The sequence below is a fragment of the Corvus cornix genome, chromosome 9, assembly GCF_000738735.6.
Source record: "Corvus cornix cornix isolate S_Up_H32 chromosome 9, ASM73873v5, whole genome shotgun sequence".
Classification (NCBI taxonomy): domain Eukaryota; kingdom Metazoa; phylum Chordata; class Aves; order Passeriformes; family Corvidae; genus Corvus; species Corvus cornix.
The window spans coordinates 10,910,696-10,937,614 of NC_046339.1; the positions used below are offsets into that span (position 1 = coordinate 10,910,696).

The following is a 26,919-nucleotide window of genomic DNA, read 5'->3' on the forward strand; positions in this document are numbered from 1 at the left end:
TAGCCTCTGCCAAGACTCTACTGTGATTTCTCACTGCTGCAGTTTTACTCTGCGTTTCATCCATAGTCTAAGAACTGGCTCCCTCAGGAGTGTTGGTGGTGACTGACTGGAACTAAATAGTTGAGTAAATCTCCCTCCACCTTCTTTTCAGCAGCAGCAAAGTGTGCAAGAAGTTTTTTAAAAGGAAACCAGAACATACACTGGCTATGCGTCACCAGTACTTTGGAAATGGGAAACTGCTGCTTGATACGAAGGTGGGAAAGCTGTTGAGATGAGCCTTAATCAGTCCACTGTGTTTTGTGTCTGAAAGGAATTGTGAATGTTCAAGCTGGAGGGGTAGGGAGTTTAATGTGGTATCAGATGGAAATTAGTAGGTATATCGTTAGTCAAAAATCTGGAAGAACACCTTTCTGTCTTCACAGGGAAAGGTCTGTGCAGCTGAATACCTCAAATGTAAATCTCTGAAGCTGTGCCTTGCATAAGTGACCATGGCACCATGTGTCCTGGTGTTTGCTGAAGTCAGTAGTTTTGGACAGGGAGGGAGGTACTGAAAACTGGGTTTAGGTTTGCTGTTAGACATTGGAGGCCCCATGCCAGAGAGCCTGTTGGAAATCCTGCATGTGCAGAATATGTGTCAAGGTGATTTAAATAGTTGGGGAGAATATTCTTGGTGTTTGTAAAGCTGATGAAGTCGCTGTGGAAGAAGCAGTGCCTTTGCATGCATGTTGTGCCTGTGTACACTCACGCCTCCTCTCTCAAAGACCAGCTTTTGGGTCCGCTGTATGCACAGCCTGGCACCTTTGGAAAACACCATATAAAGTTCTGCTCACCTCTGAGTAAGCTGCAGTAGTGATGTGAAGCTGTTTCTGATGTGACCTACAGAGGCAGGGTGGGTGGGGGGGTTCTCCTGGGTGTGTGTATCCTGTGGTACTGAACCCCAGCAGATCCTTGGGTGCAGGCAATGCCAGCTTAGTGCAGGCCAGGAGCTGCTTTCATGTAAAAAATAGTGTTGGAAGGCAAAGCCCTGCCTCCTTTTGTTCTCTGCAGCTGGGATCTAGCCAGAATTTGGCATCCAGTCATCTTGACTCCCCCCTCAATCTTGAAAGCTTTTCAGTCTGCTATTTGGTGTTCAGGCTTTTGGGAGCACCATCCAGGAGTTTTCCTGCTTGATTTGGACAGAAGAAATGGCCAAATACATCAGAAAATCCAGTAGATCTTCCTTTTAATCTATAAGAAATCTGATGCTGCTCTGTAACCCTTTTCCGCTGCTTGCTCTAACTTGTTTTAATTTGCCCTTTGCCCTCCTGTAACTCTTCTTTATGAATTCTTATATTCCATAGTTGCACCACGCTTCAAAGAGTGGGCGTGGGGGGTTTATGTGTGTGGCTTTTTTTCCTTTTTCTTTTTCTTTTTTTTTTTTTTGTGTGTGTGTGTGTTTAACTGCTTGACTTATTTAACTTGTAGATGATCTGAATTTCTTGTTCTGACTAAAATGCTACCTAGCTGGAGTATTTTACTTTCGTGTCTAAAAGATGATGCATTCAGATTTTATTGAGCATAATGATGAATTTGGGAGCTAACTTCAATTCCTGGTCCTATTCTGACCCTGATTATTCACTGTCCTTGTGCCCTTTGGCCATACTTTGGTGGTTGCTGTGCCTGCAGCCTTTCACTGTGGATGACACACAGATATCCTGTCCAGCCTAAGCTGCCCTCTCAACACAATAAAATGCTGCATGTCTGAAATGACTGGTGACATCAATGGTTACCGTCCAGTAAAGAGCTCAAGAAACGAGGCAGCTTTAATCAACTACTGGGGTTTTTCTCTCCAGCCCCTGCTTCTTCTCCACACCTCCCCATTTTTTAGTTGGTTCCTCTTAACGTTTAAAATTCTATTTTTATTTTTTTAATCCACCTTTTCAACATTGTTGTACAAACTCAGCACACAGGATTTCTGGGCAGCTGACTGAGCTGGGATCTTACAGTTGTTTTCAGCTGCTGAAACCAGGCAAAAAAAGCCTCACGGAGATCTTGCAGTTTTTTTCTGTTTTTTCTGATGCAGGTCTTTGTCTTCAGTTATGTTTGCATCTCCTGGGAGTGTGAGGGGGTGCTTTTCCTATTTGTCTGTACTTTATGGCTCTTCAGATCTTTGTTGATGTTGTGTTGTCCAGCTGGTAATAGGAGAACGTAGGAAACTCTTGGCCTCTTTCAGTTTTAGGAAGCTGAGTGTTTGGGTTATTAGTCAATTTCTTTTAAGATCATGGAGTTCTAATGTTTTGTGATTTCATGCATTTCATAGAGATGATATTGTATTATTTCCTTTTTTTTTTTACTGTCTTCCTCTCTTTTTTGTTTATATGTTTTCAAATTTCATGTCAAATAAATTGTTGAGCACAAGCTCAGGGTCAAGAAATGACTGTGGAGGTGGATCTTGGACTTTCCTGTTCTAAACTGTCTGTATTTTCAAAGTAACGAAGCATGGCTGAGATACTCTAAGGAAAATGTTTTATGTTTATGAAAGCTTTATAGTCTAAAAACCCTTAAATGGTCTGACTTTCAGAAACACTGTTGTTTTTTATGCAAGTAGAACTTTTTTCAAGAGCCCAATTTAGAATTTTTTTTTTTAGAGCCTAAAATGCTGCTCTAGGGAAGTCCAGGGATATTATTTTTATATGCACTGGAAAATATTTAGAAGCACTTACACAGTGTAGGGTGTCCAGCCTTAATATTTGTGTGAAGTGGGATGCACTGTCATTCTGATAATCCTCGAATTAGACGAGGTCTTTTACGTGAACCTGTGGCAGGTGGTAGGAGTCAGGAATTACAGGCATTCCTGCTTTGGGCTGTGCTTGTTTTAAAAGACACCCTGCTTCTGGCTGAAAAACACTTCTTGCTGAGTTAAATGAATTAACCAAGGGGCAAAACTCGAAGTTCAGCTAAAAAAGAAAACTATTACAGCTGGGGGGAACAAGACAACTCCAAAGCTTACAGCCCTTGTGGGTAGACAGAAACTCACCCTCACGTTGCTTTTCCTTAATTGTCTCATTCTCTGAGCCCACAAATACCTGCATATGTGGACTTTAACTTGAACATGAAGTTCTGCTGTGTTCAACAGTACTGTTTCTCAGTGAAATGTGATCTGCAGCCTTACAGGGTATGGCTGTTAAAACTGTGCTGCTTCCCTGAACCTAAAGGGCGTAGATGTGGCACGGTGTGCGTGCTGGAATAGCTCATCCCAGTGAAAATGGCACAGACTCTTCTCCCTCCCTCCCCCCAGTATACAAGCCAGATTGTTTTTCAGGTGTGATTCTGTGTGTGTTTGCAAATTACTGACGTGCACCAATTTCTCCTGTTCTGCTTCTGTGGTGTGTTGTTCACCAAAGGGGGCATAGGGCTGTTTGGGATGGCTGGGATGGAAGGGATGCTCTGTTAAAGTGGGCAGAGCAGTCAAGTTTTTAAGCTTGAAATGTAGTGGTATGATTCGAGTTGGTCATTTAATGGTGGGTTTTTTTGAGAGGGAGAGAGTAGTTATGGGGGTTGGTTTTGTTTTGTTTTTTCTCCTCCCCAGCTGGTTGAAATGGAGTGTTTTCCTTAGGCTTTCCTTATGTACTTAGGTGATGTTGGAAGCTGTCCAGGCAACTGCTGGGGTTATCTAACTACTTAACATGAAATACCTGTGCAGGACAATTGTGTGTGTCACTCATGGGGTTTTGGTTTTTATTCTTCTTGGAAGAAGAATGTTTTTTTTTTCTTTATTAGTCTTGAATATAGTTCCTTAAAATTACTGTGGTTGTACATATTGCACAGCCCTGTAGATCTCAAACAGATTCCCTTCTCAATAATACAGGAGAAAATATGCAGGAATGTTTGTGCTCCCTGCTTACAGGTGGGATTGAGCTGAGCAGAGGCTGTTTGGTTGTGCAGCAGGGCTAATATCCAGGACAGGAGTTGACGGATTCCAGGGCTTCTTTTAGTCCTGTGCCTTCCATTGCGCTGGGAACCTATTATACCACTGGGATGGGAAATAGCCTCCTCTCTTCCTGGAAAAAGAAATGACCCAGCAGTAGGATTGCTCAAATCAGATAGGTTTCCAGGCACTGTACTAGAACAAATCAATCTTGGTAACTGTTGATATCTTTGGTTCAACCGAAGTTATTTGTTCCCTCACTTTTCACGTTGAGTATACGGTGCACATTATCATTTTATCTGAGGGTTTCCAAGTGCTTGGTGGATTCAGCTGCACAGTAGCTCTGGGGAAAAACCTCTGTGAAATAGAGCCACAGGATTTGTTTCCATTTTAGAACTGGAGGGAGTGTGGCCAAGCTGGTGTTGAAATTACTGTGCACATCTTCCCCTCACGGCTTGGAGGGGACCAGAGGAGTGTCCAAACTGAGTTTGTTCCTCATGAAGAAATTTTTCAGTCTCTTTCTCCTTCTTTTTTTTTTTTTTCTTTTGTTTGATTTGTTTTTTGGTTGGTTTTTTTGTTTGAAGCTTTTTATGTGAGAAAACAGACTAGAGAGGCAAACCAAATCACAGCTTTCATTGAGATGAGTGAGTTGAGAGATGTCTGCTTCAGCCCTGATCTTAGCTGAGGGCCATGGGTGGAGCCTTTTATTTCTTGGCACTGCTCTGTCATGGCACAAGCAGAGCGCTGACATGGGGTATTGTATCAGCTGCCTTCTGAGCAGCTGGCAGTCAGCAATATCTTGGTTAATAATTGTGATAGAAGCACTTCTGTTGAGCTTAAGGGACTTATTTCCACCTACTAAAATCCTTTGTTAGGAAGGTTTGAAAACTTAGGTGGATTTAAATCATTCTGGATACATTCAAGGTGTCTGTCATCTGATTTGGACAGGCATCAAGCACTCTGGGAAACATTTATCTTGTTGCTTTTATGATAGCTGTTCCCTAACAGGAATCTGAATATTTCTATGGGCCAGCACTGAAATATTGCTGTAAGTTGCTTACTAGTCCTCCAAGTGTTAGCCCTAGTGCATCACTGTGGTGCAGCTAAGGACAAAGCACAGAATTTCCAAAGTGCTGTGCAAATCTTCTTGTTGCTAATAACCATCATAGTTTATTGGTTTCATCATTTCATATCTTTGGAGAATTAGCACCAGGTGTTTTGCAAGGCTTTTGAGTAGCTGGACACTGCTCTTGGGCTGTGTAGATCCAGTGGTGAAAATTAAAATGCAGTCAGTAGGTGTGCATGGCAAAGATGCTCGTTCTTTTGGAATTAGGGAGAAGGGTTTCGATGGGGGTGGAGGCATCTAGGTGTTCTACACCTGAAGATGGTAACTTCTTGTCTATTTTCTCAAGTGGAGAAACTCTCAAAACGCTCCGAAATGTTGGTAACTGGGTAGTTAATAGCTGGAGCTGTGTATTTTAGGGGATTTTTGGTGTGGAAGTCCCCTTGAGAGCTTTTCATGACTTGCATTAGTTACTTCCTTTCAAACGGAGGGTCTTTTTGCAGATCTTTCTCATAACCTTATTAATTAACACAATGGGCTTAAATCCGGAGAGCTAGGGGTGGGTTTTTGCTGCAAGGCAGGGTGAGAAGGGCCCAAGTTTGGGTGGGCTGGGGCGTCTTCCCCGCGCTCCAGCTCTGCCGTGCTGGAGCATTTGCATTGCCCTCTGGTGGCAAGTGCCCCGGAGCCGCTGGCTACAGGCTCTGCTGTACCTTGTTCCCCGTGTTCCCGGGGGAGATGGCACCCTCCCGGCAGCAAACCGTGCTTAAACCATCTTCCGTTTTCAGTCTGGTTTTAATTCAGCAAACCCCTCCAGTAAAACCGTGTTTCTCCTAATCCAGAAGCATGAGTTAGCATGAAAACCTGAAAGTGAAGCTGATGGGATGTAGGAAGTGAAACTGATAGTTCAAGATGCATCATTGAAATGATGCTCTGAAATACATAGTCTAAGATCTAATTGTAGCTCTCTAATTATTTGCAGTTAAACTTGCCTGAAGGTTTTTGTAATGCTTCAGTGATACTAATAGTTTCAGAAGCTTGGTGGAGGGAACAAAATAGCAAACAAAAGCTCTGAAAATTAGATTATCTGTTCTTTCAGCTTTGCATGCAATTCATTTCTTTCCACCAAATAGCTTTCTCTTTATATGAGGAATCGGTGGTCGGGCTACATTCTGCAGTCATTTAAAATGACCCCACAGCAAAATATGAGCATGTGTTAAATTCTGGGCTCCCAACCTGCCAAGAATTAATTTCTGGATTAAATGCTGTTGTGTTCCTTTCTGTGAATGGTGAAAGGAAGCAGTGTGTGTGCAAACACACGCCCTGCAGCCCCCTCCTGAGGGGCAATACCTTGCAGACAGTCTGCAGCCTCTTTGTTCTCGCCATCCCCAGCGCTGCTGGGGCCAAGGGGGTGAATTCCTGCGTGTGCCTTCCCCGGGCCTGCTGCCCCTCTAATTGTCCTGTTGTCAAAAGGCGTGTGCCTCCCGAAGTCTTATCTGATTCCTCCAAAACCGTGCAAGCAGCTCAGATGTTGACCCCTTGAGCGCAAACAACTCCGCGCCTGCCTTGGGGCATAGCTTCGAGACGGGGCTTAGTGCTCGTGTGTGCAAACCCGGTGGCTTTGTCACCGCGATGGAGCACCTGCCTGGGGAGGGGACCCAGGGGCCGGGGAAGGTGAAAGGCTGGTGGGACTCGAAGCGGCAGAAGGGGAGTCCAACAGCTGCTTGTGTCAGCATGAGGATAAGTGCAAGGAGATTAATAGTTATTTAAAGAGCAAATGGGGACACGGCATTCGGCTGTGGCATGTGAGTGTATAAATGCAGTGGAATGGCTGCTCCGCTGATAACATTTAGACAGATGGCCCCTGGACTGAAAGGAATGAAAAGGATCTTGGAATATCTTAAGGATATCTTACATTTTAATGGGACACTTATTTTATTATTTTTGGTTAATTGGCTCCCAGGCAGCACCTTCAGCATTTCCAGGCTGTGCTGTCTTGTTAACACTGGCTGCTTGTTTGGCCATCTTTCCCCATTAGCTTGAGTGGCCTGGGATTAGAGGAGTAGTTTTTAAGTGAAAGCTGAAACACTATTGTTTTGCTGTCTGTATGTCTGAGCTGGTGTAGGAGACTGTTTTCATCACAGCTGTCTTCTCATCATTTACTGGTTAGGGAGTGTGTCTGATGTTAATCTCCATGAGGAATGAAACAATTGAGTGATATTCTACATTTTTGAGAAGTCTTCAGGTCTTACTAGGTTAATCTGGGGCGGGAGGGTTGTTTTTTGATGAAATGCAAAATTATTGAGCAGGTAAGAGACTCTTCCTGGTACAGTATGTCAGAATTCTGGCTCTTTCCATATGGAATTAGCCTCAAGGGAAGACATGTACCAAAAGTCCGTTAAATAGGTCTTGATTGAGTGAATAGCCTGCAGGAGATGAGACATAACTGTCATCTGTGTTGCCAAAGCTGCAATCTCCTTTTGGAAGAGAAGAACCAGTCTGGATCTCTCTCTCCCCCATCGACTATTGAGCTTTGAGTCCAATCACAGATACAAGCTCTCCCATCTAACAGGGGTGCTGGACACTTAAACATCCACACTGCTCTGGAGGGGGAAACTGAGGCAGGGAGGGCAAATGACTAACCTGAGTCACTGGTTCACCCAGGATTAGGACTCAATATGTAATTGCTTTTATTACTCTGCTGCCTGCAGGCCTCAGACAAAGGAGGCCCATTAAGTGCAGGGCTTTTTACGTGGTGAGGAGCAATCCCTGCCCTGCAGACCTTGCTGCCTGCAGTAGGGTGAGGGTGGAGGGGGAGGAGAGGTGCCTTGCCCAAGGACACAGCAAATCGCTGACAGCGCAAGGGAGGGAACCAGCTCTCCCTTCTCTCTGCAGCCTATCCCAGCTTCCAAAATGAAGTTCTCTGTGCTGCTCCCCCCTGCCCAGACCTTCACAGCACAGCTTCTAGTAGCAAGTTGATGCATCTCTGGAAGGGCCCGCTCGCCTCACTGAAGATCCCAGAGCACCAGCCTCACCTTGAGTGTTTAATGAAAAGCCCAGAAAATACTAACCTCTTCTAGTGAAACAGAAACCTAAGGAAGAACTGCGGTGGCTGGTTTTAACTTCTCTACTTCCATTCTGGAAGTACAGCTGAGAGTGTGAAGTCTTTGGGTATATGGAAGTCACTTCATCCTTGCAAAGGGACCATCTTGTTTCCCTCTGTCTGAAATGACTGGTAAAGCTGGGTGTTAAATGGCTTGTCCAAAGTTCCCAGGTGAGCTCAGCAGCTAGGTTGTGCCCTTCCCTTTCAGGCCTTTGGAGGAGTGCTACTCAAAGGGCTGCTGGAGTTCCCACTATTGAGAAAGCTTTTTTTTTTTATGGATCTTGTGGTTGGTGTTCTGATTCGGGGAGCCTTTGCTCAGTGGCTGATAAGAAGAAGAATAACTGTTGGAAAAATGAGGGCAGCTGTGAGCAGACTAGCTGAGATACTGACAGATAGGTGAGCTTGGTGGCTCTGGGTGGGATTGGAGATACAGATGTTGAGGGACATAAGCTGCTTGGAGCCTTGGATGAGAGGAAGAGCTTGAGTCCCTTCTGCTGTGTCAGCAGCTAACAGCAGAACCAGGTGCCTTTATTGCCTCATGTTCCTGGCTGAGCCCAGAGCTGTTGGGAATGGGTAGCACAAACCTTTGGATGCTGCTTGCCCTGAGCTGGGCACAGTTTCGTGCCCTTTGGACATACACAAGGATGGGGCTGTGCACCCAGTGTACCTGACTGAATCCCACTTGCCTGCTGCCCTGTCACTCTGGCCAGTGCCACGTCTTTTGGAGGATTAAAAACGTGTGGCAGTTGTGTAACTCTTTCTCCAGAATACTTCCTCAGTTTCCAAGTGATAGTAGTTCAGAATTTTAAAATCAGATAGACTTGTCTTGGTGGATTTTCCTCAAGCAGAACTTGTCTCCTGCTTTTTTGAACTTAGGCTTTTAGCATTGTGACATTTTGTGGCAAAAAAAAATCCATGTTTATTTGTGGGTTTTGTGAAGAATCACTCTGTGTGTGTTTAAGCCAAAATTCTGCTCAAGCTGTTTGCTTGTTCCCGAACACCTCTTTTAAGAGAACATGAAAATTAATTTTGTATTTGCTCTTTTTCCATGTAATCTAGGAATTCATCCCCTTTTATCATACTGAGTTCCACCTTTTCAGTTTTTTTTCCAGGCTAAAAAGTTGTCACCCACTGCTATGTTACAGGATGGCATTAAAAGGATTTGCTTACTCTTGTCACCTTCCTCTAAACTGTGTTCCCCTCTCATCTCTTTGAGGTGGGAGACCATGGCTACGCATTGAATTTAGGGTATTAGATGTGTTTTTTCTGTTAACCTCTCCTTAATCTAACCTTTGCCTTTTCTTTATTCTCAGAGGTTTTCGGTTTTGATGTCTTCAGTTGTTTCATATATTGTTTGTACTTGAAGGCTACTTATGTGCTAAGTAGCTACTACTAGTTAAGTGCAGTTAACTACACGTAACTGTACAATTGATACTTCTTAAGCATGAGAAGAAGCATTCCATGCTGTCACTTTCCAGCCTACTTGATGAGAACTTTAATTCTCTGCCACCGTGTGTGACTGGTCACTGGGAGTTGAATGTATGGTGCAGATAGGCTTGTGGCTCCTAACCATTTTGCCAGTGAGTCACATTTCAGCACAGTTACTACCTGGGTTAGAGGAGCTAATGTCACCCCGTGTAGTGGGGTCAGATCCATCGCCTTTGTGTAGAGCATGAGACTGTTGAAGACGGTGTAGCCTCGTACAGGTTAGAGCCAGTTGCACTGTAGTTCTGAACCTGCTGATTTTTATCAGCTTACAGCAGTACCTCTGAAAAGGTCTGACTGGGTGTTGCTAGGCATAGCGAGCCTGTCTCCTCGGGACGGCTTTCTGCCCTGCAAATCACCTCCTGGTGATGCACAGGCTCTTCTCCCAGCTCTGCTGTTGATCCACCGTGTGTCTGTGAGAAGCTGTACTCCTTTCTGTTTCAGTCACCAGTGTAAAGAGGGGGATATCCTTTGCATATCTCCCTCCTGGTGTGACACGTACGGTGGTGCTGAGATGATGCTGTGCATCCTCTGTGGTGGAGGCCATGCTGTGTCTGGCCAGCCTGTGCTGGTGCTTCTCCTCTAACATTCCTGTGCATCTCCTCCTTGCCTGCAGCCGCAGTACACGAACCTGGGGCTCCTGAACAGCATGGACCAGCAGATCCAGAATGGCTCTTCTTCCACCAGCCCTTACAACACGGAGCACGCGCAGAACAGCGTCACGGCCCCCTCGCCCTACGCCCAGCCCAGCTCCACTTTTGATGCCCTCTCTCCCTCCCCAGCCATCCCTTCCAACACAGACTACCCAGGACCTCACAGCTTCGATGTATCATTTCAACAGTCCAGCACAGCAAAGTCAGCAACATGGACGGTAAGGACATGGCTCCTTTTGCTCCTTCGCTGGCTTTGGTCCCCCTGCCCCTAGTGACATTATTCATGTGATACATACCCAGGCTTGTGCAAGAACAAAGTGACCTGAGTCCTCTGCAGAGTGTGATGTGTCACACAGAAGGGAGAGATTTATCTTGGTTGCTCTGAGAGGGTGTGGTGGGAATTTAACCCTCAGTAATATCACTAAATCCCAGGGGACTAAAAATGCCTTGCAAAAAATCAATCACCTAAAGACTGTGCATGATGAAAGAGTGGCTCTCCTTTTGGGCCTAACAGGAGCTCTGGAGTAAAACCTGAGGTGGGCATTAGCATTGCCTCAGTGCTTGCCTTGGCTTTCTTCAACATCCGTGGGTTTGTATGAGGTTTGGCATGCAGGGTTGTGCCAGCAGGATGGAGGTGGTGCTCCCTGCTCAGACCCATGGAGTGTGAGGCTGTCATTTTCTCTGTGTCCTTCTCCTCTTGCAGCTGGTATGGGACCCCCAGTGTGTCACCAGCTCGGGTCAGCCCTGTGTGTTATTTGGGGTTTTGTTGAAGGGGGTGGGGTTGTTCTGTTATGGGGCTTTGTTGTTGGTTTGTTGTTTTGGTTTTTTTATTTAACACTTTGCTGACAGAACACTACTTTTCTTACCAAAAAATGCAGAAGCTTGAAACCTGAAGCCCAGCTCTTGATTTTTGGTGGTGCTGGCTTGATTGTTCTCAGGACACAGCACTGCTGGAGCTGTAAGCCCAGCTGTTGTGGTTTAGGGCTCTAGAATAGAGATGTTTACAATGGAGAATATTGCTATCTTAAAGATGTTCAATATTTGCCTTCCTCTCCTGCAGGCACTTGGAGTAGGTGCAGTGAATAATATCCTGCCCCACGCTACCTGAATAAAAGCAAGGACTTAATTTTTAAATTTTTTTTTTAAGCAAAAAAAGATCAACTTTCTACCAAAAGCTAAGAGCATTAAAATAGTGTGGGGTTTTGTATTTTTCGTCTTAATCTGAGGAACTACTTTGATCTCAGATACAATCTAGCTGCATATGCAACTAAAAAACAAACTCCAGCTACTGCTGCCAGCAAAGCAGCAGAGCCCTTGTGCTCTCTTCTGGAAAAAGATGCCATATAACAACAGATCACTATAAGGTTACATCCCTTGTATTTTAAAAGTCTCTTCTGCTAAAATTTGTCTAGAACTGACATTAATAACTTCTTTCAGAAAATGGTGTTAAATGAGGTTAAAATGTGATAGGTTCAGTCACAACCAAATTTTCATTTCTTTATGCATAAAAGGGTGAGGTATTTTTAAGTGAGGTTGAAATCGCATTTTTTACTCATCAGCCTGGGGAGTGATGATCTGCTGTAGTTCACACATGTTTTCATGTCCTTGTTTCTCCAATTACACTACACACTATATTTATTTTCAATTCCCTTTAGGTAAGGAAACTGTTGGTCAGTTCTGCTTTGCATTTCTCAGGGCAAGAAAATGCTGGCTTGGATTTTTGCAAGCTGTTCTGGAGAGGGTCCTTTGAAGGAGATATGAAAAGATGTTCTCTTTTGATACGTATGGTACAAAGAATTATCTAATGCAGCTGCAAGGAGCCAGAGTGTTTGATGCTGTCCTTTCAACTACGAAAAGCAGTCTTTTGAAATGAGGTTTGAATGTATGTAGTAGGCTGTTCCAGCAGAGATGAAGGCAGGAAAGCTCCTAGCAAGCTTAAATGAGATGCTTCACCTCATTGATAGTGGCTTTTTGGGGTAGAAGTAAGGGCTGAATTTTAATGTGGATCTAGGTAGTGGTCAAAGCTCAGATTACATGCTGACTTTGAAAAAAAGAAATAAAATTACTATTTGGTGACTACAGTCATCAGGTGTGTGCAGCCTGGGGAAAGGCATGTTTAGCCTTCCCTTCTTTTCCTTTGCCCTGATGTGGACCTGCAGATGAAGGTGTATTCCCCGTATATGTTGCAGTCTGTTCAGGTCTAAGTCCATGTATTTTACTGAAGGAATGGGCCCTTAAACAGCTCTCTGATCAGGGAGGAGGGAGCATGGTCCAGGTGTCCCTGCACTGAGCCAAGTGACCCATATTTAGCTGCCTGTGCAGGAGCTGGCAGTGTGCTATGTGTTCACAGTGGATTATGACAGTCCTGTGGTGCTGGCTGGGGACCTTCAATCAATACGCCTTGCAAAGCAGAGCACCTATCCATCTTCAGAGCTCTGCCCTTCTGCTAATTAATCCACCAACTCATTTCACATGAGCTCTTGAGCAGTTGGTAATCTGTGTTCGACAGCTTTATCAGTGGGGTGGGTGGGGAAGGACGTGAAGGCTCTCCTTCCCACTGTCATCCTGAGAAGTGTGGAAACACGCATGAAATGTTGATGAAAGGAGGAGTGATTGCCCCATCCTCTCAGCAAGAGCAAGTTCTTGGAGTTGCCCCCCCCCGTCATGTGACTTCATACACTTTGATTAATGCCTGTCGTCTTTTTTAATGATGGATTAGGAACTTACCCAACTGGAAGAGTTTCTTCCACTGTAGTGACCTATTAAAAGTTTAATTACTTGATGGCCTCACCCTTATTAAGAGTCCAAAACTTGAAAGCCTTGTTTCTTAGTTTGTTTGGTTTAGTGTTCTATTTTTTTTTCCTGTTTTCCCTCTTGCAGTTCCCCAGGTAACAGTATTAAGTAAGGAAATCCAATGTGTTGCACTTTCCTCCTTTTTGGAGGGGATGAGCCAGTCTGACCTACCTTGTCATGCTGGGAAGGGTTGGTGGTGCCTGGCAGGGGATCTGCTGTCCTGGCTGACAGCGTGCTTCACCAGAGCTCCTCTGAGCTTCTGGGCTGAGTCATGTCAGATTAGGTCATGGGAGCAAAGCCGGTGAGCTGGGTAAGAGGAATGGGTAATTTCTCCAAAGAGCAAGAGCTGCTTTCATGGAGTGATTGGAGACCTGTGAAGGTGCTTCAGATTTCTAAGCCACTTTGTGCATTTAGATCCCAAGGTGACTTCTGTTGGAGGTGGGGGAAAGCAGAGAGCGTCCTTGCTGGTTACGTAAATTCTATGTCTCTGAAAACAGCCCTGGGATCATTTTTTCTCTTAAAATGATTTTTTGTTTTACTCCTCCAAATTTTGCAGTGAGGGAGGTTTATTGTCCTAGGACAGTGGACACCCTTTGCAAAATCAGCAGTATTTGTGTAGTGTAGGCTGGGAGGGAGAGATGAGTGTGACAGCTTCTCTGCTCAGGTTTGTGATGGGCCCCTAATTAAAGGGGGGGGGGAAAAGAATAAAAAGGCCAAAATTACAAAGAGAAACATTAGCTGATGCTAGGTGACAGGGTGATTCCATATGTATGAGCAGTTTACTTTGAAAATAGTGCAAATTTTCTCTCTGAAGTCTTCCATGACCTTAAGTAGGAATTCCAGTAAAACATGCTGTCTAATCAGGTTAGGTCTCATTTGTATGCAATGTTGATCTAATTAATGATGACAAATTGAGATTGGATTGCAGAGGACTTTATAAGCATCCTTGATTATTTTTTTAATTAATTACCTCAGAATGCAAGTAAGAATATAAGCAGGTTAATCAGTCTTTTCAGAAGGAAAGTCTTTAACAATTGAAACTCTATTGAAGTGTTTAAAAACAAAAGCCTTTATAGTCTAAATTGAACAAAGTTTCTCACATGCACACTCAAACAATAAAACCTTCTTGAAAACCATGCTGCAAAGGAACAAGCACTTATTGTTTGTAATGCTGAGATAGAGAGTAGGTTGTTGAGGTTGAGGGAGAAGCCCTCTGAGTTGGATGAAGTCAGAACTTAAGCAGAATAGCATCTCGTTTATTTATGTGGGAGAATTCTTGTATACCCATGCATTGCAGTATCTCCTCCTGTTTCTGCAGCAGAAGCAAACAAGGCATTTCAAAAGTGTGCCACCTCAGATTTTTTTTGTTTGTGGAAGTTGCATGCCGACCTTCCCCACCCACTCGGAGCACAAATAAATAAAGAAACAACTGCACTCCCTTTTCCCCCTGAAATATATTTGGCAATCACCTGCCACTAGCAGAACCTGTTACATGGGGGAAAACATGATTGCAGTAGGAAAGTAAAAATTAAAATTGTATGTCAGGGTAAGTAAAAGTGAACATTACTGCCAAATGCAAGCTATCAAAAAATTAATCTCATCCACCCATCCCCAAAAGCAAGATACCACCTTATAAGTCATGAGACTCTTTTTTAAAAGACAAACAGGTTCTTCTTACTCTCTCCCAGGTTTTTGAGCCTTTAGGGTGCATCTACTAAATATTTTAAAGCTTTTCTTGATAGTCACAAGAAGGCAGAAATTGCTTTAACTTTTTAAATGAAAACTGAAATTTATTTGCAAATTTTTGATTCTGCTGAAGAAAGACACCCAGCCCTGCAAGACTTGCATAATTCAGGTGTTGGCAATACCTGAGTTTAGCAGTTTTTTCTCATGCCCTGCAGTAGGTTGGAGCTGAGCTGGGTTGGTCCTTGCAGGATTTGTTATGAAACCTGGAGCTCTTCAAAGCTGCAATCCATGTTCCAGGCAGGCTCACTGGTTTTCCTGTTCTCAGTAAACTCAGCTGTGCCTACAACCATCAAAAAATGCTCAGATTTCAGACTCTCTTTGCTAGAAAAGCTGGATAATAGTGTGTGCAACATGCATGAAAGCAACTAAATGGATTGTGCTGGCTGGGATTAGTGAATTTGGAAAAGCTGCATCTTAAGGAAGCTGAAAAGAATGCACTTAAATTAGTCCACACAAGCAATAACGGGTTTTTGTGGTTGAGAGAACAGATTCCTTGGCTGGGATATCTCAGTATTTCTATTTCAGATTGATTAATTCCATTTTTATTTTAAATACATTCTGTGTTCTGACCCATGTAGTAAATTTGGGACATTTTAGTCTCTATAAAATGACTGTGCATAAGCATAGTGAAGCAGTGAGAGGGCAATTAGATGTGTACATTGCCTTGACTCAACAGTTCCTAATTATATATTCGGTGTTCTCTTAATCTGTTCAAATAGTGCATCATTTCAGTAACTCTGGTCATGTCCGGTATGTCCCAACTGCTGATTATCTCTCAGTATCATAAGTGAAAACTTTTTTAAGGCCTGGTGGCTCTCTCAGTGAATATACATGTAAGACTGTGCTGAGTGCTCCTGTGAAGTCTTAGCTTTGTGATTCCTTGGTGGTGTGTTGCTCAGTATAATTTGAGCTTTCCAGTTTCACCCTTTAACGTTGTATTTAAAGGTGTCAGGAGAGAGGGATTGGATGTGGCCTTGTTACAGGATTAGGGGTTTTCTTATCCTCAGAGGCTCCTAGTCAGTAATGGTGTAGGCTTTTCCTGTTTGCACAGGGCAGTTGAGAAGGGTCCCTGTAAGAGATTCATTTGTGCAGAGCATTTGCAGCCCTCCGTGGGGAGACAAATTGGTCACCTGTGGGCCACTCTGGTAGTGAATGTCTTCAGCCCAGCTGGTTCTTCAGTGAAGTTTATTTCACTGGTGATAGCCCCCACTTGTTAAGGCAGAGGGGAGAAGCAACCTGGAAGGAGAAGGCAGTGGAGGAGGAGATGGGGTTGCAGTGTGGGATGCAGGCGCTGCAGGCTGTTGCAGTGCTGTGAGCTGATCCTTCATGAGGCAGATCAGCAGCGCTGTGGTGCTTGGCCATTTGTCTCAGGTGAAAAGTGGCTCAGATTTGGCTTCCTTAAGCCCTCAGTAGCTGTGCCTGCCTCAAGAGGCTGCTTCCAGCATGCATGTGCTCTTGGCACCGGGCAGGTGGGGAGGCAGGGCAGATGTCAATTGCCACCATTGCCCTTGTGCAGGGAGAGGTGGTGATTGTGTTTTCTTGCTCGGGGAGCTTCTGAGGTGTGTTTCCCTCTGTGGGACATTACAGGGCCTAACACCACGGCTGTTGAGGCATAAGTAACTTGTCCTAGGTCATCTACCTGGAAAGAGAGGAGCCAGGGTTACTGTCTTTGAAGGAGGTGCCTTTCTCACGGCAGGGAGGTGTTTTCAAGCTCACAAAGCTGGGAAGAACCAGTTCACCTGTGAGAACCAGCCAGGAGGGGACTGCTGGCTTCTGTTTGGGTTTTTATGCTTGAGTAAAATGAGATCTGAGTGCATTAGGTTCCCATTAGAATGTAATTGTGCTTTTTCCCCATAATATCTTTGTCATGTATATTTTGTTTTTATTACCAGTTATCATCTTCTGTTACTCCTTACAAGCAGCTGTACAGACCTGTGGAGCAGTTTCTAGAAAATGTCTTGTGATGTGAGCTGTCTTTCTTTCTTTTCCCCCGTTTTTATGTCCCTGATTGTTTTGTAAATCCTACCAAGGCAGTATGGCCTCTCTGTATGAGCAGGAGTTTTGCTCTATGCTCTGTTAGACCAGTGCCCTCTGTGGTGACAGGACTGAACTTTGGTGCAGGACTGTGCTGCAAGGGACAGTCTGTACCCCGTGCAACTAGTGATACCCAGGAAGGATGAGAAGGGAAGTTATTTACTTACAGTATGATCTGGTGTTTGTCAGCACTGTGAGCTGAAAATTTGGGTCTCCTGCTTTGAGTGTGTATTCTGATCTTCAAACAGCACAGTCAGTGTAGGGCACCCAGGATGCTGGGAGAAAGCAGGCATCAGATGGTGTGGATGACCCTCTCTCTCCACTAGGATTTAGCCTCTTGGCTGCAATGTTTGTGGCTGATTCCCTCCCACTGTCACTGTAGATGAGTTAGACCTCACTACAGGTCTTCCAGGATCTGCAAGTGAAAAATCATGAGGCATTAGAACATAGGATGGGGGAAGGGGGTGTGTCCCCCACTGGGGCAGCAGATCCCTCTGCTGATTTGTACAAGCAATTTCTACTTTTACTGGCATTGCAATTTTTTTTTTCTTCAGAAAATTTGTTTTAAGGTTTTAGCTGTTTTTGAAGGAAAACTCAGAGGGGAAAAATTTGAGTGCAAGAAACTTTTTTTGGTTTTTAAGGAGACCTTTTTTTTGTCTATGTGGAGAGGAAAAAGTGTTCATTAAACATAATTTCCATCACTGCAACTTGCACAAGAAAAGTCCCACCTACTTTCATGAGAAAGGAATAAAGAGAATCATAATCCTGGATTAGGTATCTTTCACTACACATATATAAAAACAACACCGTGTGAAAAGGGGGAAAATATATATGTGTACATACACACACCAAACATACCAAGGTGCCTCCAGCAGTATTACCAAAGGAATTAACTTTACAAGAAACAGCCACAGCCTGGAAAGAAGCCATTTTTCAAATAAAAGCTGAATGAGACTTGTGGTTTCTGAGAACTGTGAGAAGGAAGGGTTAAAAAAACATTTACAGATAAGAATAGCTGATGTTGGGAGATGAGTGAACATCTTGAAGTGGGGGAGGGTCACTATTTAAATCAGCTTTTTTTTTTTCCCTTCTCTTAGTTAAAAATTGGCTTCTAGTAAGAACAACATGTAGGATTAATGTAGTACTTTAAATCTTCAAAGTGCTGCACAAACATTACTTCCCTAATCAGCAAACACCTTTGCTTGGTAGGCAAATCAGGTGTGGAGTCGCCATTTTAGAGAAGGGAAACCAAGGCGCCAGAAGTGCTGAAGTTTCCGAACCAGCAGTTTTTTGGAGTGGAATTTTTTTATTTTTTTATGCTTCGGTTTGTTGGTTTTTTTTGTTGTTGCATTCAGCACGGGGACTGCCTCTGGACTGGCATGTAAAAGCTGCTGAGCTCTTCTGGATTTCACAAGTGCTAGGCATGCAAAGCAGCCTGGCAGAGCTGAGAGGCATCGGCAAAGTTGCCTCCTTACCTTTCCAAAGGTTACGGCTGCTGGCCCAGAAGGGAGGCAGCAGCTCCAGGGCAAGGAGGGTTTCCTAATACGTTGCCAGTTTCCCCCATACCATTGATCTTTATAACTTTAACCGCATCTACTGAGCACTGTTAGAAGATATTTCAACCCCACAAAAAAAAACTTGTGCAAAAACTATTTGAGTGGCTGCTGAATAAGTTGCTTTTGGGTAAATTTTTTCAGGAAGGCTGGTGCAATAGGTATTGCTCACCATGTAGACAAAGACCGCCCTTGGAGATGATCATTCCTTTCTTTAGGTCAGCTGAAATACCACGTTTGTCATAGATATTATGTCCCTGCCAACTCAGTACAGAGCAGTTAGGAGGTGTGCTGAAGCAAGAATAATTCTCTGTGTGTTGCATTGGTGGTGCTCCGTATGCTGAGGGTTTAGCTGCAGTGCTTGGCAGACCATGTTGTACTGGGAAGAAATTCCTACTTTGTTTTAAAAAGAAATGTCCTGGGTAGGAATGGCTTCTATATAGAAAGAGCATGAACTTTATTATGCAATGGAAGTCTTTTCATGAGGTTTTGCTATGTGCAGGTGTGTCAGATTTGTTATTGTAAACGCAGCAGGATAGGTACCCAGGTAAGAGCTTAGATCCTCTCGCAAATAGACCTGAGTGTTGATATAAATGGTACTGTTTCCAGTTGTTCAAGATAACATTTAAAACATTGCTGGAGCCACAGGAGAAGAGTGCTACTTCTCCCTCATTTGTTTTATTTATTTTTTAGATCTATTCTGTGAGAATGTTTTCTTAACAGAGGAGAATATTACTTGTCTGATAAGGAGTTTATGATCTGCTGATACATGTTAGCTGCTGAAGTCCATCTAAATTCAGCTTTGTGGAAAGGTGAAAAATGTGCTAGAGGAAACAGCACCTGAAGGCTGACCTGGCTTTCCTAAACAAATGAGATGGGACTTGGGTCTACATTTTGTGGCCCTGTTGTTTTCCCCATTAGCCATGATGGCTATGCTGCCTTGGGGCTCTCCTCCCTGCATGTTTTGTGCCCTGGGGTGCACCACGCTCTCCTCCTGGAGAGAGCAGCCACGCTGCCGAGAGATGCCCTGCTGAGGAGCAGCATTGCCTGCGTTTGGCTCCCAGCCCATCCTTGGAGCTGCTCCTGCCCTGTGATTTAGATGTGATCTGGGTAACATTGTGCAAGTTACTCCCTCTGCCTCCTTTCAACGGAGCCACCCTCAAATATGGGACTGTGTTGTGGCAATCCCATGCTGTAAAACACTTAGACCCCTGATGTGAAATGCCTGAGGGGGGCAACTGGATACTGCTGCTTGCTGTGGGTGCCCTATCACTTGCCTTAGCTTTCAGGCCTCTTATTTTGATTTGTTTACAGGACATCAGAGTCTTTCTACAAACTAACTGGTGAGGCAACCAAAATGTGTCTTCAGGCTAAAACTTGAAGCCTGAATGCTGCTTGGGTTATTGCTTCCCCTGCTTGATATATTGAGCTTTACCAGCATTGGGCCTACCAGGTGTGAAAATTACTGACACACAGGCCATTTAGGGGCTATGGCTAGAGGGAAAGCCTGCCCCTGTTCTGTAGGCAGAGCACAGTGCTATACCAATGCTATGTTAGTTGTGGTGCCGAGCCTCAACAAACTCACCCTGCTGCTTGTCAGGGCACATTAGCTCAACTGTGCGAGCTGTGGCTGGGAGCTGCCTCCCTCCTGACCTTACAGTGGGAGAAAAATGAGCCCAGGTTTGCTATCAGACCTTCACCTAGAGCTCTTTGGACCCCCCCCGTTAAAGGGCAGGGCTGGAAGGGATTCCCATGGGGAAGGGATGGGAGCGGTGCCACTGGGCTTGGTGCCCTGCCTGAAGGGTGTTTGCAGAGCCAGCAGCGGGGCAGGCAGTGCCTCCGCTCTGTCTGCGTTTGAGCATCAGCATCGCCATAGGTGAAAGAGTCTTCCCATGAGATGTTTGTCCAGTGTCTGAGCACTGAATGATCCCTCTTCATTAATCAGCAGGGTGGTGGCTGGTTTTGCAATGAGTTCCTTGTCTCCCATCTCTTCTCCTGCAAACCTCTCATACAACTCATTCTTAGTCATTTTTTCTTGACCCATCCTTGGTGAGTACTTGTAGGTGTATGAGCAAACGGGGCTTAAACAGAAAAATGTCTGTGCACTTCTAGATATCCTACTAAAACCTCTTATGGTACTGGTGCTCACAAAGAAAGTGGTGAGGCCCTAGGAAAATCTTCAGAAGTGTTATCATTAGTTCTGTAAGGTTAGACAAGAGACAAAGCATGTGGAGTGATTGCTTTGCAATCAGTTTCCATAAGGAATTCATAAATTTAACCTTTGTTTGGCATTCCCTTTGTGTGCTGACTTCTCTGATGAGTCATTTTTGCCCATTTCCTTTGCCATGCCTCTCAGAAGGGCTGCAGAGGTTGGAGTCTGTCTTTCTGGGCTTGTTTTTCAGCAGACTGATCTGTGCAAGATAAAGATGGGGAGAGCTGGGTTGTGCTGATGCTGCTGGTGTTCCTGTGCTGCTGGAGGGAGCACTGCAGCACAGGAAGAGCTGCTACATGGGTGAGACAAGTTTCCAGGATGAATTTGCAGGGACACGTGCTGGAAGAAAACCGTTTCCATGCTGCATGTCTGGTGTCAAGAGAACAAAAATGCTCTGATGCCGTTAGTCACCCTGCTGATCTCAATCTGTTTAATGGCGCTGTTTTGTTTCAATACACTGATACTTTGATGTGTGGTTTGCAGCTTATTTCAGGGAAGCTTCCAAAACACAAAATTCATGGGGCTTTTCTGTTAAGTGAGGCAGCTTGGTAGCATTTAAACGTTGATAAATCACCTAGCCAAGATTGATTCTGTTAGTGATTGGGAGTGACTCAGTCATGACTTCTTACCTCTCCACCGCGCAGATCAGAGCTGTTTGGCAACCCCCTTGCCTCTGAAAGTGGAGCTCATGGGGTGCTTGCCCCTTACACTGGACACCTGGGATGGCACTGTGTCTGCAGTGTGGCCCCAGTGTGACCTGCTTGCTGGGGAAGTCAGCGTTTCTCTGCTCCCTGGAGGAGCAGAACTGAGCACACAGGCAGGTGCTGACTGCCAGGGAGTGGTGCATGATGGCCAGGTATTCCTGCATGCTGGGGGCTCAGGGCAGTGCTGCCTTCAGCCTGCCCAGCATGGCTCAGCAAGGGTGTAGCAGTTCAGTCAGCTTTTTAAAATGTTTTTCTTTTTTTTTTTTTTTTTTTCCTCCTTTTTCCACTGGCCATACCAATCTGATTACACCTTCGAGGGATCATCTGCCCATAAAGCTTAATTAAGGAGCTCATCTGACTCGTCACTGACTCACCTGCCACTGTATGAGCTCATGTCTGACTTGTCCTAGGAAGATAGTGAAATATGTCAGGCTTCTCTGAAATATAGCAGGTTTTTGTTTTATTGCATCCCTGACTTTGCTGTTGGCTCCTGCAGAGGTGAGCAGAAAGATACTGCCCCAACTTGGTTACTTTTATCTAAACTTAGTTGCTCGCCTCTTTGTGCCTTGAAAAACCAGATGGGGTTTTGCTTGCACAGCTGTAGGTATGTTAGAGTTAATAAAAAAAATATTAAAAATTAAATAACCTTTGAGTTTTTGCTTCAGGCAAACTAAGTGAAATGATGTGTTTTGGAGATGAATGCTCTTGCAGGAGGCAAGATGTAGCTTGCAGGAGAACATCTGCAACCAATCCATTCTGTATGAGATGGGGCCAAGACTTGTTTGTATCTCAGTACCTGTTCAAACATGTTATAGCATAGCAAAAAGAGGTTTTGAATGCATTGAGGAAGGGTGGGTAAGAAGGAAAAGAGACATCAAGCTGAATGTTTGCTTAATAGCTTTGATTTCTTCATTAAACTTTCAAGCACTTTAATAATCTGATTAGCTGCTTTCAGAGCACTGTAGAATATATTTTTTTTTCTTTCTTAAAAGAGAGAATTCTACTCATCTTGGTGCTGTGAGATGAGCTTGCTTTGTGACCTAGAGCAAATCTACTTACTATTTGCTACTTTTCTGTACTCACCCTGAGGACTGTCAGTGGAAGGATGTTCTGTAATACACTGATCAAAGACAGTGCAGAGATTCAGTTACCAGGCTGGCTGCCTGGACCCCGGAATGCAGCTTGCCTGTCCAAAGCTCCTCGTGAGCTACTCCTGTCCTCTTTGCCCTGTAGGAACTGAACGTAGCATGAATATCTTGCAACTGCAGCTTGCAGAGTCATTTGCCTGCCTTTAATTGTGCACTTGAAATGCCTCTTTCGGAAGGCCCGTGGCAGTGGAGAACAGTTACATGACTCAGGAGTGGCTGGAGTGCTGAGGTTGGCATTAGACCGGCAGTAGTTCTCATGCTGAGGTTCTCCTATCATTGCACTGATGGTTCTCATCATCACGTTGAGCTCTGCATTGTTTTGGGTTTTGGTTTTTTTTTTTTTTGTAAGACAACCCTGGAGATATACATGCAGCCACATTTCTGGTTTGCATATGTAACTACTGTGGGTATTGAAGGTACAGACTGTGTGTGACTGGGTTTGTTGTCAGTGGAGCGTAGCAACTGTTACTCAGATCCTTTTGCTTGTCTAATGGACTGAATTCCTTGCTGAAGAGATGAGGGGGACTGATTTGGGCTGAGTAAGGTGGGCAGTGTGAACACAGTGCCTCTAAAATCCTTTCAGAGGAAAGGGGCATGCATTCCAAGTGCTCTATTCTATGTAGAGCTGGGGTTGTAATACTACCTGGGTAGTATTTTGCTAGTGCTTAAAAGCAGTAGTCTGTTGAGGCTTTTTCTCCCCTTTTCTCAAACCAAATCCTGCTGTGACTTCATCAAAAGCGCTTGTGTAAGCGGGGCAGCCCTGGTCATATGCTGATCTTTGTCAAGACCTCAACACAGAAGTAAATTAAGGAACTGCAAGATCCACAAATGCCTGTCCTCTGCCTTTGATGTCGACAGGGCTCTTCCACTGTGCATTTGTTCTTCAGAGGGAGGTTATTCTTACTCCCATGTCTTCATGCCTTTGTCAAATCCCTGATGACTTGGTGCTGCTGTTCACATATGTTTCCTGACCAGCTACCAGGAACGCCTCCTACAGCTTGTCCACCCTTGGCAGTTAAACACACATGTGAGGCACAGCCTTGGGCTCCATGCAGCATTGCGTGAACATGCAGGCTGTGCCTAGAAAGAGATGTGCTGTCTGTGTAGTGCTGCAGCAATGGGCAGGGTCGTTGGCTCTGGCATATTGCAGCTGGAATGTGATGGTTTGGGGGCTGTGCAGAGATGGCTTGGCTTGTTACACATGGGGTCAGCATGTGGCCAGCCAGCAGTCTCTGTAGGTGCACCATGACCATGCCTTGAGCAGGAGCACTGTTTGCTTTTGCCTGCCCTGCAAGACTCATCCTGACCTGGAGAGACAGTCAGGCTTCTGTTCAGATGCAGATTATACCTCACTCCAACGTACTTAGGGCTTTAGACAAAGAAGAATTTTGGAGGCCCTCTTGTCCTTCGTTGAGTTTGCTCTTGCTGGGACTGCATGAAGAACCTGATAAGTATTTCAGGCTGCCCAAATGGGTCTCTGTCCTGATGCTCTGGTGGCTCATGAAATCTTCCATTTCTTCATTGAGAGCTGGGTTGCTGTGACACTTTTGACAAATAGCAGGGCTCATCTCCTTTGGAGAGAGTTTTCAAAGTGATTGACTTACTGGGGTTCTGTTTGCTTGCTTAGGAGCTCCCATCCTAAAATCACTGAGAAAGATGGCCAAAGCCACTAATGGCACTCTCTTAGCCAAGCATTGGCTTAACACTCCAGTTTTATCCCTGTCCTATGCATTGTCTTATTTGCAGAAACCTCTGTTGGCTATTCCTCTGAATTGGGTGATGTAGTTATGCCTCCCAGCCCACTACTGCAATGGGAAAAGGGGTCCCTCTTGCTTCTGCAAGGACTTTCCAAGAAGCTTGCTCCGTGGAGAAGCACACATCAGCCTGTGTGGGAATGTTGTGTTTTGTATTTTTCCCCTTGGCTACACAAGCAGCTAAAACCTGTAACCTACAGGAGATGGAAGCTTCATGCAGAAAATTAGCTTAGGTTGGTGGAAGAGTTGAGATTGCATTTTTCTTGGCTAATTAAAGGATTAAAGGTGCAGAGATTTAGAGCGAACTGTCAGTGTGCTACAGAAGAGAGCCTTTGATGGTTGAATCCAACTTGAGATTAAACAAATTGCATTTAAATAAGAAATACATGGCAACAGTTACAGTCTGGCTGGGCCTCTATTCTTTGCTGTCCTTTAGGGTCAGATAGATGGTGTGCTGTGGCTAGGGCTTCTCCTCCCTCAACAGCTTTCTTCTTCCCAAGTAACTCCCTCTGGAGTGTTTCAATCTGTTGCCTCCACACTTTGTAAAAATGGGGGTTTTTCCCTTCGAACCCAGTGCTTTGTGCAAAGGAGCTTTGCACTCTACCTTACACGATAATGAGCTGCTGTCTGTCATAGCAGTAGTATGGTCGCATCCCTGTGGTGTTTTGTAGTATCTCTGATCCTGTTTAGGGTTTTTCTGCATCTGGTGTTTTGCTGTCTGCAGCTGGAGAGCTAAATATTTACTCCCCTGTAAACTCTTTTCTGTTGTTCAGTTGAGAAGCTGGTGGATAGAAAGAGTCAATTGTTTATTGGTGTCTTCTCTACATAGTGGCTGATAAAATTCTAGAGAGGCAGTGAACTTCTGCAGGTTCCAAATCCTTGATTTCTTTGGTACCAATTGATTGTCTTCAATGGGCTACACTTGCAAATGGCTTGCTAGTGTTAGTCCCAGCCCTTCTCCTGCCTTTTCATTTGGAGAGCATTACATTCAGAGCTGCTGAGGAAATGCTTTTAAGTGTTACCCTTGATAGCATTTGCAGTGGTGCAGGTGCATGAGATTCATGGTAGCTATCTCAGAACAAATCTTGCTTTCTGCCAGGGAAGGAATTCATTGCACAGCATCGTGCAGGGCAACAGCCTGTTCTGCCCATGGAGGCTTTGCACCTTTCTCTGATGCACCACATATGAGCTGTAAGGAAAATGGGAGTGCCAGAGTGTGAGCGAGTAACTTCTGATGTTGCAACTCTCTTGTTTTGTTCCATTTTGTTTTACTACTTTTTAGTGAGGTAGGGGCTTGCCTTTAGTTACCAGCCACCTATATAAGATCATGAGGGGGTTTTGTTTCCTTTTTTGTTGTTGTTGTGAAGATAGAGAAAATCATAAAATTGAAACTATTAAAAAATCTGCTGGGATTCCATAATCACTCAAAAGCATGGCATTACTTACTAATTGGGTGTGGTTAGTTGGGAAATCTGACTTCAAAATTATGTTTCCCAGGGAACTATTCCTGTTCTCATTGTTAGCCAGTAACAAAGACTGCTTTTTGGTTGGGAAAGCAGTCTTGCTTTGAATGGGCTAGGTCTTCTCACAAAGCATCTGTTGCTTGGGGTCTTCAGAGCTTGCAGTTTGCAAATGAAACAGTGCAGAGCAGTGAGGTCTGCAGGGACAAAGGGCTGTTCGGTGTTTTCCTTGGAAAGCCATCTTCAGGTTGTGGTTGCAAGGATTTGCATCTAAATCCACATTCGTTCCTGTTATGTTTCCAGTTAGATCATGCAGATGACATTATTATCTTTGCTACCAAGTGAAATAAATAAATTTCTAGGTATTGAGAGACTTGATGTAATCTATTTCTAATAATTTATAGATCTGTTACTATGTCATGGAGTATTTGGGCAGTCATTCCTTTTGAGTTTACCTAGCGGGCTTTTGTAGATCTGCCTGTGAAGTGCATCCAGGTCCATGCAAGCTTGCTTTATGTACTTGTGCTTTCTTGCTGAAATTTCAAAGCAGCCTAAAAACCAGAGATCTAGACTATACTGTGTTCAAGCCTTCCATTTTTTCTGTGACATGTTACTGCACAATTCCCTTTGGTTTGTATGTCCACTGGGACGTGGTTTTGCACTCTGCTCTTAGGGGACAGAAGATGCAAAATCAAAGATTTGTTATTTCTCTGAGGGGTAGGAAGGACTGCTGCTAACATTTTCTGAACTCATTGCAAGCCTTCCTCCCTTTCTAAATGCTGTTCTGTGGAACAGCTTTCTTCCCTTTTCTGAAGTTGTACAGCTGCAGGGAGTGTGAGAAAAAATGGAGGAGTACCCCAAACCTGGATGGGATTGTTGATCTTCCTAGCAGAGGAGATGCCACAGCATTGACCTCACTGGCTGGCTGGGGGCGAGGCCCTGTGTTTTTGAGCAGGGAATGTCCTGATGGCTGCAGCAGCTGCTCTGCTATGTTCCTCAGCATGGAACTTGATGAATTGTTTCCCACGGTACGTAGGAAAATCAAGGTCTCGGTTCAGTAAGGCACTTGAGTGAGTGCATAACCTCTAGCACGTGAATATTCCCAGTGAAATCTCTTGGGTTCTGTTGGAGTCAGCAAGGCTGCTCCCAAGCTTAAAGGTAGGCATCTGCTTAAACACCTTGCTGAATCATGTCTTGACTTTGAAAGTAGGCTCGGGAGAAACCACATGAGTTGACTCAAGGACTGTGCTTAGCTAGGTCATTGAGGATGGAAGGAGAGGGCTGAGAAGGAGGAGGATCTGGGTAAA

At 44.5% G+C, this 26,919-nt stretch overlaps 1 protein-coding gene across 7 annotated transcripts in view; it reads left to right on the forward strand.

Moving 5' to 3' along the window:
* The window catches only part of TP63 (tumor protein p63), an 81,262-nt gene that overhangs the window by 23,208 nt on the left and 31,135 nt on the right, over nucleotides 1-26,919 (forward strand). For all 7 annotated transcript variants that reach the window (XM_020584459.2, XM_019284702.3, XM_019284705.3 and 4 more), the window contains one exon: nucleotides 10,172-10,426. In XM_020584459.2, the coding sequence (XP_020440048.2) occupies nucleotides 10,172-10,426 (255 nt within the window). The remainder of the gene's footprint in view (nucleotides 1-10,171; nucleotides 10,427-26,919) is intronic.